The sequence below is a fragment of the Sceloporus undulatus genome, chromosome 2 (assembly GCF_019175285.1).
Source record: "Sceloporus undulatus isolate JIND9_A2432 ecotype Alabama chromosome 2, SceUnd_v1.1, whole genome shotgun sequence".
NCBI lineage: Eukaryota > Metazoa > Chordata > Lepidosauria > Squamata > Phrynosomatidae > Sceloporus > Sceloporus undulatus.
In genome coordinates, this window is record NC_056523.1 from 25,450,408 (window position 1) to 25,462,153 (window position 11,746).

At 39.8% G+C, this 11,746-nt stretch overlaps 1 protein-coding gene across 1 annotated transcript in view; it reads right to left on the reverse strand.

Moving 5' to 3' along the window:
- LOC121924350 (protein CFAP20DC-like) overlaps positions 1-11,746 on the reverse strand; it is a 68,102-nt gene that overhangs the window by 8,102 nt on the left and 48,254 nt on the right. Inside the window, exon 2 of the mRNA XM_042455747.1 lies at positions 8,096-8,187. Coding sequence (XP_042311681.1) covers positions 8,096-8,187 — 92 coding nt within the window. The remainder of the gene's footprint in view (positions 1-8,095; positions 8,188-11,746) is intronic.

Here is an 11,746-nt window from a genome sequence, read left to right on the forward strand (position 1 = left end):
ATGGAGATGGTAGAGAAGATAGGAAAGAGAAGGTTAAGGAATGAGGTAAGATATGAGAAAGGGTTTATGAAGAATTAGGAAGTGGAAGTGTTTGAGGGGTATGCATGAGAGAATTATAAACAATTTAAGATTAATGGGAATTTGTATGAATTTGTGTAGTATCCGTATTTTGTTGTAAATAATTGTAAATGGAATATGTGATAGGTTGTTGTGTGTTAGCTATGTATGTGAGTAAGTTTTGGTTCCTCTTTTTTTTTAATAATAAAATATTAAATAAAAAAAAAGAAGTAGGAGGAGAGCCACAGGTGCACGGCATACCCTAGAGACTTGGTATATTATTGGCTATTTGAGCAGCAATATATCGTATATATTCTGGGATGTATGGGACTTTGGGGGAGAATGCTTTTGGGGGCTGCATATGCCCTGCAGGATACATTTCCTGACTCCTGATATAAAACTGTACAACAACAGTCATGTAATAAGAAATTCTAAGCACAAAAGGCCTATCAGTATTGATTTAATACTGGAATAATGTATAATTCCAATATCCAATAAATTGGAATCTCAGCTACACTTCTAAATTTTATTTGGAAAGCAACAGAAGAATGAGTTGAATTTTTCTATCAAAACAAAACAACCAACTTAGCAGTAGCAGAACATGCCACAAACCATCCTGGGCATAAAATATTGTTTGAAAACACTGAAATTCTGGACCATGCCAACCACTACCATGTCAAGATGCACAGGGAAGACATTGAAATCCACAAACACCTGGACAATTTCAACCAAAAAGAAGTGAACAAAATTTGGCTACCAGTCCTGAGGAATAGTAAAATAAGGACTCAGCAATTGCAAATGGGAAACCATTCAGAGTCAGAGGCTTTCCCAGCAGATAATGATCACTAATTAGCAACATTAATCCTCTTTAGCATTAGCCTCCCAACCTGAGGCCTACCATCAGCACAGAACAATACACATGCAAATCACTCCTGCATGCCCAGTATATATAGTATATATAGACCCACTTTTTCTAGGCAGGCATTCTCTGAAGATGCCAGCCACAGATGCTGGCAAAACGTCAGGAAGAAAATCTTTTAGAACATGGCCTCATAACCCGAAAAACCCTAAAAAAACTACGGATGCCGGCCATGAAAGCCTTCGACTTCACAAAACAACCAACTACTTCTTGGGAGGAGCAGTCAAAAACAGGTAATTACACAAGAAAAATTCAAAAAATGGAATTAAAAATTAATTTCTTCATATGCTAAAGAATTATTTACTTTTTATCACCTAATAATAACTACCTCCCCTGCATATTATAGGTCTTTAACCAAGGCAAAATCATGCCTGTGGATGGATCTAAAGCACTCTAAGTTGTTGGGCAGACCAGCTCCATACCTGAAGTTGCTTTGGCTCTGTTATTTGGCAATATTATTCATATTTATAATGATAATGATGATACATTGGCTATTCCTGATAGCCCTTATACTCATCTGAGCTGTTTCTGATCTGATGGCAGCTTGTGAACTATGCAAGCGGATGCTTTACCATGAAATGATGGAGGAATCCCCTGTGCTTAGTCCATGACCCACTCATGTTTGGTTTACCACTGAGATTACCAATACCTTGTATTGCAAGGTGGATGACATTACATTCACAGCAGGCCTCCATTCTTTTGCTCTGGAAGCAATAAGTCCAATGGCAGTAGCAGTGCTAGAAATGGAAAAATGCCCTCCCACTCAAACTCCCAGTGCATTGCATATGAAAAGCATCCTGGATCCAAGGCTCATATTTCTATTTATGTCATGCATGTGTGTATGAGAGTTACCACATTTATTGACATGCTGTGTCACATATATGTAGTCAGAATGAAATACAGCGGTCACCAATGTGGCAAATGGATCCAAGTGTTAACAGGGAAAAGAAGCGTTATTCATTGGTTACTCAGTTATTCGTTTGCATAATGAACCATTATATTTCATTCTGTCAGAGGCCCTTGCCTGCTCCAAGCCTGTGCTTGTAACACTCTACATAACATGATCTATCCAAAACAAACAAACCCCACAGTTTGATGTGGCTGCTGCTACTACTATTATTATTACTATTTAAAAAACAATACTACAAACCTGCTGTTTATTGCTATATGTGATAGAGGTCCAGTACTCTATTACATTTTATGGCACAGACCAACATAGACAGTGAACTGAGACAAAGTCACTAAGAAACATAGAACTCTGGCTAGTAGTTTCCAGCATTTACGGAGACCATTTTAAAGTTGTGGCAGAATGCTATGAACCTGTGAGCTATGAGCCTATTTCATAAAAGGTCTTTCTAGAACTGCTAAAAAAAAAGGTAAGGTAGATGATAGATAATAATGTGAGAGCAAATAATAATTCGCAGTTGAATGCGGCTGTATTCCACATTTCATTGTAAGTGTTTACCTCTTTCTCAGAATGACAGTATAAAGTAACTGCATTGTATGCTCTGCTGGCTCAAAGTAATGAATGGCCTGTTATGTCAACAGTAGTGGTTTCACAGTGTTCAGGATGTATTTACAGCTGGGATCATACAGGTACATGGAGCAGTGCTACTCAAAGTGGTGGTCCACGGACCAGCGGTGGTAAAGAAGTCATCTACTGCTGGTCCCTGGAGAGTTTCCAGAAAGAAAGAAAAAGGCAAAAACACGATACCAGTCTCTGGCACATTGAAACCACATTAGATAGTTTTAGAAGGGCTGACATGGAGGATACTGACTGAACACAGTCTTGCACCAAGTGTTCTTAATGTGTCTTTTCAGTTCAAGAAGGGACCTCATGCTCTGATCCCAAACTATATTTTTTAATCATTAACAATGCCAAAACACTGATGAAAAGCATTAAAAGCAGTGCTGGTCTTTTGAAAGATCTTCTGACACAAAAGACTGAAAGTTTAACTGTTCTGAGTCTGCTGGATGACACCACTGAACATTTATAAGCTCCAAGGGACTAGCATTTCCATCCCACTGAACAGTCAAGCTTTTCATAGGCCACATCACTGTATTCAACCTACAGTATATTCTGCCCAGGGTCTTTCCTGAACTATTTACAGGGGTCAGAGTTCAGTGAACAAAAAGGAGGACTGCTGAGTACCAAGAGTCTTCCCAGCTTGTGCAATTCAGGAGCCTGCCAGGCAGCAGCACATTGTTTGGAATATCAAGGTGCCAAAATCAACCCAGACAGAATCCCTGAAGATACCTATTACTTCTTTCTTTCTTTTTTCCTGTATAATAAAAGAAGTAGGGTAGGAGAGTCCAGTGGATAAAGAGTTGAATTGGAATACAGCTTTTAAGGCAGTGATTCCCAACCTTTGTTGGGCCGCGACCCCCATTGGGGATGAAAGTCCTGCCTGTGGCCCCCCTGATAGATTGGGAGGCCAGGAAGGGGCAGGATTTTCAGCTGCATAAAAGGCCCCAGCAGGCTTTGTGGCCGGAAGTCCCGCCCCTTCCCAGCCTCCCAACCAATTAGGGAGGCCACCAGGGGAGAAGGGGTGGGACTTCTGGCCGCAAAGGCCTCTGGGGCTTGTAGTCCTGTCTCCTCCTCCCTGTGGTTGCCTGGCAACTGCAGGGAGAAGAGGAGGCAGCCCCCACTGTCCCTTCCTCCCCACGGCTGTCTGGCAGCCACGGGAAGAGAGGGAAAGAGGAGGAGGGACCTCTGCCCCCATTCCCTGCTTCCCTGTGGGTGCCTGCACCTGGGGGAAGGCAGGGAGAGGAGGAGGGACCCCTGCACGCATTCCCTCCCTCCCTTTGGGTGCCTGTACCCGGGGGAAGGCAGGGAGAGGAGGAGGGACCCCTGCACCCATTCTCTGCCTCCCCATGGGTGCCTGCACCCGGGGGAAGGCAGGGAGAGGAGGAGGGACCCCCACCTCCATTCCCTTTCTCCTTGCGCGTGCCTGCGCCAGCACGGGCACTCGCAGGGAGAAGGGAAACGAGGGAGCCCCTTCCCCTTCCCCCTGCGTGATGCCTGCTCCAGTGCTGGCACCCGCGGGGAGAAGTGGAGGTGGGAGGGAATTCCCAACCTGGTGACCCCAGAAAGGGTCGCGTGACCCCCAAAGGGGTCACGACCCCCAGGTTGGGAACCCCTGTTTTAAGGACTACCTTGACAAACACCTATTGTAAACATTCAACCTATTGTATTCATTCAACAGACTAAGATATATTCTAATATTTCAGGCAGCTGCTTTATGTATGTTTTGGACTACATGCTTGCTTGTTATGAATAAAGCACCATGCTTGCAGAAAATCAGTTGGCCAGAGTGGTGGGTATAATCTAGCCTCCTCCCAATTATGCCCCCCCCATGCAGATTTTTTTAAAAAATAAAGAACATTAAATATGTAAATGTTAATCTGCAATGGAAAAAAATAGGTGCAAATAAGCAAAGATCAGACTACAAAAGATCAATGACAATAGATGAGAAAATGAAACAGCAACAAAATCAAGAAGACAACCACATCCAGAACAGGGAATAATTCATTCACCTGAATACTTTAAAATATGTAAACAGGGCTATCATGTCACTACTTAACCTTCTCTTCTCCAGGCTAAACATACCCAGTTCTCTAAGTCTCTCCTTATAAGACATGCTTTCCAGATCTTTTGCCATTTTTGTCACCCTTCTCAGGACATGTGCTAGCTTCTAAACATCCTTTCTGAAATGTGATGTCCAAAACGGGACACAGTATTCCTTTCCAGGTGAGGCCTGACCAAAGCAGAATAGAGTACTATTATTACTTCCCTCAATCTAGGCACCATACTTTTTTGTGTGTTTTGGGGGATTTTCTGTATGGTTATCAGGCAAACTTGCCTAAAAACTTTGAGGCTTTGGTGGAGGGCTTCAGGGGCTACAGAAGTGAGGCGCAGTGACCATACACAATTTTCAGACTGCATTCTGCCCATTTCTGAAATGGAAGATAACATCTGAAATCAATAAACAGCTCCACTGTGTACTTCTAGATGTTATAAGGAATAAGAAAGTACATCATTTTCATACTCTGCTTCTAAGTGCCCAGTGATGCCAGGTAGCTCAATGTTAGAAACAAAATCCTTGAGTACATGGACTATTTTGTTCTGATCTGGAAAAGTAATTCTTAGGCATGAAAGGAAAAAAGTACAAATACGATAATCAAAACAAAAGAAAGGGCTTTGTAGGACTCCCCCCCAAGGCAGCATAAATAATTTTTAAAACCATCACATCTGTTCAGACCTAAACTTATTTCTCAGTCAAGAAAAGATATATAAAAGAGAATAGACATTTCACAAACAGAGAGGCTTCTAAAATGGAAAAAAGTGGGCCTTTCCTGCATTTGCCGTGAGTTATGTCCCAAATAAAGGATATCACAGAGATCTTTTATTAGCATGAACAACAAAATTGATTTTTTGTTCTTGTTTTAGGATGTCATTAGAGATGCATATAAAAGTTGACAAGGATATTCTGTGCCAGCACTAAACAACCACAGGTTTTCTGGGCTGATAACTTGATTTTGTTATCTCCAAGTCTTTGAGTGTCTGTGATTTAGGAGGCATCAACCTCCCTCTACTGGCAGCTGGTTTTTGTATTGCAGTTTCCACTGCAGCTATAACGCACTAAACACTGATGTGGAAGTTCTTAGATTTATGATGTTGTGTGGCTTGATCCTATTGACCTCTGCATCATAGAAAACATTCATTCACAAGCCAAGATCCAGGTCTGGTTTGCTTACAGTAGACTGATTGAGATCAAAGGGATTTGATACTCATGGTATGAATAAATTAAGTCTCAGTGATTTTAACGGCTCTAATTAGCACTTTAGTATGGGATGGACCCAGGTGCACTTATGCTCAAAGGAGACAGAAGTAGATAGTTGTTAGGATGAATTAGCTCAATAATTCCCAAACTTTAATCCTCCCAGGTGTTTTGGACTTCAACTCCCAGAAGCCCAATTCAGCTTGGGCAACTGTCAAGAATTCTGGGAGCTGAAATCCAAAATATCTAAAAATATCTGGAGGACCAAAGTTTGGGAATCACCAAATTAGCCCCTTTACTTTTACAGCCCCCTTCACTTTTACAGCACTATCCCCACAAAATGGTAGGGTCCATTTTTTTTGTTCCAAAAGGACCAATAGTGTTCTCCAAGCCTCTAGTGAAACCAATTTCACTCACCAAGCCTCTAGAACAGTGTTTCCCAAACGTTGGTTCTCCAAATGTCTGAAACTTCAACTCCCAGAGGCCTCAGCTATCCAAGCCAACAGTCAGGAATTCTGGAACTGAAGTTCAAAAATATGGAAAACCAAAGTTTGGGAAACACTGCTCTAGGAGGTTGCTATTGGCCATTTTCCTGCATTTGGGAGTACTGTGTTACAAAGCTACTCTTAGCAAGGCAATGCGATACCAGGTCAAAGTACTATTTCCTATTCAGTTGGTCAAGTTCAGCATTTACTATACAGTAGTTGGTCCACAGCCTGCGGGGTCTGGTCCAAAATTTTGCCCAATGCCAGATGTTATAAAGTATCTACAGCATGATGTTAAAAGAAAGATTTGCAAGATGAAGTTCAATTACTTTGTGTTTTTGGCAAGCCAAGGTATGTGCCATCCTGACTTTTGGAAAGAAAATCTTTGAAAAAATAAGTAAATACAAGCAAATAAGAGCATGAAGGCTGAGCTCTTCATACAAATACACGTATCTTTAAAAATACTTTCAGCCCCAACTGGCAATTACATTCAATGGCAATGAGTTTTATAGGGCAGTTTAACACTGCTTGCTCTCTTTTCTTTTTCAGTGTTTTGTTATGTTTTCCATGCAAAATAATTGAAAACAAAATTCTTTAAAAGAGAAAATGTAAAGAGAAAAACAGAATAGAAAATTCTTATGCTGACTGTCCAAATCAAAAGTATTATCATTCTGAAGGCAAGTTAGTAGAATAAAATTGTACATGTCATATGAAGTGGTTTCTAAAGTCCAGCTCTTCAGCTAAGATATTTGTGAGATCTGCAGTGTGGGTGGAAGAAAAAATAGGATTTTATGAGGCAACAATAAGAATTTCCCCATGCCTTCACCAGAAATGTATATCTAATGTGTCTTTAACTCAAGGATTACTACCCCATTCCCTTTGGCATATTTAGGGCCTTTAACATAAAGTATTGTGAGATCCCTCAAAGCAAGGTCCTGCCTCGACAGCTATTCTACTGTCATGAGAGATTACAAATTCACACGGCCATGAAAAGATTCCCAATTTGAGAAGCACCATCTATGTTAAAGAATAAATCACTGAGATGGCTTTATTCTAGAGAGTAGAGTAGCCAAAGTACACAACTAAGATATACTGGGACCTCATATCAGGTTCTTTGTACAGGGAGGACAGTGGTAGGGCCCCTTTGTAATAATCAGGGCAGTGAGCCTGGTGAAAATGGGGAGGAGAGAAAGCAGGAGAAGAGGTTTGGTTTTGATTGTTGCTGTCAGTGGTTGAAAAATTACTTTAAAAAAGCAACTGCTATCACTGTCACTAAATTTTAAGAAAGTAATCAATTACTGTTACTAGTGACCTATTTCCCCTGTTATTTGTTAAGTTACTTGTTGATTTTTTGCAAACTCCAATGTGTTCTTCACATATGGGCTAAGAGAAATACTTTAAATAAATAAATAAATAAGTTAAAGGCCTCTGAAAAGGAACAAGGAACAAAAAACAACCTGAAAACATTAAACAAAAATGTAACAGCACTACTAAGTGCCCCATGTTATTGGAATTAATGCAGTTTGACATCACTTTAATTGCCATAGCTCAATCCTATGGAATCCTGGGATAAATAGTTTGTTGTTGTACCACAGCTCTCTGAAAGAGAAGGTTGAATACAAAATTAAAAACTCCAGAATTCTATAGCATTGAGCCATGGCAATTAAAGTGGTCAAATTGCATTAATTCTGCAGTTTAAATGCAGCCTAAATCTCAGTATGTCACTTTATCAGCATTACAATTCATGGCTGGAAGAAACCACATGGTATCACATGCAGTCTTGTGTCTTCCTGCTGCCAGATGGGCCTAATGACAAGAGTATGGAGAACATCTCTTCCACACCCTATTCTTACCTTGAGTGCTCATGTTTGTTCTGATTTCACCATGTTCTACCACTTGCTGGCTTGGAGGAATTATAGGAGGGCTGAATACATTTAACCAGTCCCTGAAAAACACAAGTCAACAATTTCTAAAAACACAAAGAGAAAAATGTGTTTATATACAGCTCAGTACAAAAGTTAGATTTATACAAGCCACTGTATCCTATTAATATGTATGGATGTGAGAATTGGACAGTTAAGAAATCATTTCCTTTGAAATGTGGTGCTGGAGAAGAATGCTGAGGATCCCACGGACATCCAAGAAGACAAACAAATGGGTCGTTGAACAGACCAAGCCAGAAATCTCTGTGGAAGCCAAGATGACAAAACTTAGGCTGGTGTACTTTGGACAAATCATAAGAAGACATGAATCACTGGGAAAAGCCCAATAATGCTAGAAAGGTGGAAGGAAGCAGAAAGAGGGAGGCCGCATGCTAGATGGATGGACTTTATTAAAGAAATAATGGGTATGAATTTGCAGGAGTTGAGCAGAACAGTGGAGGACAGAGGATCTTGGAGATGTCTCATCAGCAAGGTTGCCAGGGGTTGAGACAGAATCTGGACTATGTTTGGAAACACTCACACTAAATCAAGATAAACGGACATATGAAAGGGTAGAGAAGTTTGTTTCAGTCTGGATAAATGTTTGGTTTTTAGAAGTCCATGATAACTGTGATAATGACCAATATAACAAAGCAGAAGCAGAGACTGAAAGTGATAACCAGGACTGTATGCACACTACAGAAATAATGCAGTTTGATACCACTTTATTATTAATAATAATAATAATAATAATAATAATAATAATAAATGTTTCCCACCTCTCCCTGCAGATTGAGGCGGGATCACAACAGATAAAATTGAACAATACAGGTATAAAACGTCAATAAAAACACAAAAATACATGCACAGTCATTAAAATAGCCTAATCGTCATCTGTTTCTGTACTATTGAATCAAGTGTGGAAGATTCTTTAAGATCAGTTATAGAAGATCAGATGGGTAGGCCCGCCAAAAGAGATCTGTCTTTAACTGCCATGGCTCAGTGCTATAGAATTCTGGGATTTGTAGTTCTGTGAGATATTTATCCTTCTGTGTCAGAGGGTTCTAGTGCCACAACAAGCTACAATTCCTAGGATTCCCTAGCATTGACCCATGACAGGTAAAACGGGTTCATGCCTATTAATTGAATCTTAGTCCCTCCTCTTTTCCATACACTTCCCTCACCCCTCAATTCTTTTTATGGGAATGGGCGCTTTATGTCTATTTGATACTGTGGAGAGGAAATATAAATAATTTTCTTTGTTACTAATGGTGATGTCTTCTTATTTTATTTTATCGCCTGTTCCACATAAACTAGCAAAACCAAAATTTAGATTATCATTCCATTTGTTACAAAACAACAACAACAACAACAACAACAATAATAATGAATAAAAGTAAATGTCTGGAAATTTTACATCTCTAGTCTGGAACTTGCTTGTGATATACTCTCCAACAGACATTTGTCCAATTAAAAGATATCCTTCAAACGTTTTTGACCTTTTTTAATGGTTTCATATCTACCAGTATCACTAATGATTCTGTTCTCCCAACAGAGATTATAATAACTAATGCTAATAGTAAGTTGAATTATTGATTCTAGTATTAGAAACCTGCAAAATTTCTCATGGCACTTTTATGGCAGTAGGGACATTTTTTGAAGAAAACTTGAACAATCAGGCATGTTTTAGCATGATCTTCATAGATACCCAGGACTTAAAACTTCAAGATACAAATATATCAGAAAATCAAACCTGGTGACACAGAATTTTGTCACAATGCAACATATATTTATTTGTTATCTCCAGTGTCTGGAATCAGTTCATGCAATCATTATGCATTTATGCCCCCTCCTACTACAAAGAAGTATGATTTATATTCTGGACAGCTGCTAACTGTGGACTGTTTACTATCTGTCAAAATATCTGAATAAATGACCCTGTTCTATATTAATTTATTACTCCAGCACAATTCAAACAGAATATTATATGAGGATGGCATACATTTTCATCATTACCTACAAGGCCTACCTTGAGCAGTGTACCCAATTTCAAAATCAGTATTATATATGAAATTCCTGAGAGCCAGCATGGTATAGTGGCTTGAGTGCTAGACTACGACTCTGGAGACCAGGGTTTGTTTGCTCACTTGGCCAAGGAAACCCACTTTACCAAATTACACACTCTCAGCCCCAGAAAACCATGACAGGTTTGCCTTAGGGTCGCCATGAGACAGAAATGACTTGAAGGCACACAACTACAACAACAAATGTGTAACTCCATCCTCTTCCTACCATGATCACTCTGCTTTCTTAGCTCCCCATTACCCAAAATCCAGATATCATGAGAGTGTTCTCCACAGTTCCTCCTCATACTGGCCTTCAATATTCCTTGTGTGTCACTGGCATAGCTTAATGACAGTATGTATTGCAACAATTAACATTCTGTTTAGACTACCGCAACACACTCTATATGAGGCTGCCATTGAAAATGACAAGGAAATTTCAGTTAGATCTGCAAAATTCAGCAAGCAGGCAGAAACTAGCAGGAACACCATAAAAAACAACAACCACATGACACTGATTTTAAAGGAACGGCACTGGTTTCTAATATGTTTCTGGTATGAGTCAAGGTATTGATGAGGACATTCAATGCTTTATTATTATTATTATTATTATTATTATTATTATTATTATTATTATTACTATTATTATATCCAGCCCATCTCCCAAGGCTGGGACTCAGTGTGGCTTACAACATTAAAAAACACAATACAGTTAAAAACAAACAGAAATAGTATATTAAAATAGAATTAAATTGCTACAATAAAAAAAATTCAATGCTAAAATCAAGTTTAAAAGGATTAAAATGCTTAAAATACATTAAAACAATATAACAGCAACCCATCACATGCCTTAAAAACTTTCTGTTTTAAAAGCCTGTCTAAACAAGTAGGTCTTAGCCTGCTGGCAGAAGGATAACAAGGAAAGGACCATCCTGGCCTCCCTGGGCAGGGAGTTCCAGAGTCTAGGGGCAGCACCGTAAAAAGCCTTCTCTTGTGTCCCCACCAACCGTGCTTGTGATGGAGGTGGGATGGAGAGAAGGGCCTACTCTGAGGATCTCAGAGCCTAGGCCAGCTCATATAGGGAGATATCTAGGGACCTTGATACTTAAGGTTACACCCGACCATTTCCTTATACACACCTGCCCAAGCACCGAGAACTGTGTCCCACTGGTGGAAGCAATGTATTTTACAGAAACACGAGAGAGGGCCTTCTTTTCTGTGGCGCCCCATTTATGGAGTGACTTTCCCTTGGAGGGCTGTTTGCCACCAATGCTGACTTCATTTTGATACCATATTTAAATGTGTGTCTTCATCTAAATTTTTGGGGCACAGTGACTATGCTTGAGCATTATCACATTATTAAACAAACTCAAAAAGATGCATCTTTTTCTTTCTTTCTCTGCATGACGTTGTTCTCTACTGGTTGTAAAACTGTGGGACAGGGTGATAAAAGTGTTCCATTTGCCAAATTGAAATAATTCATTTGGCAAAAATGACACTTTTACAACCATCTCCCATG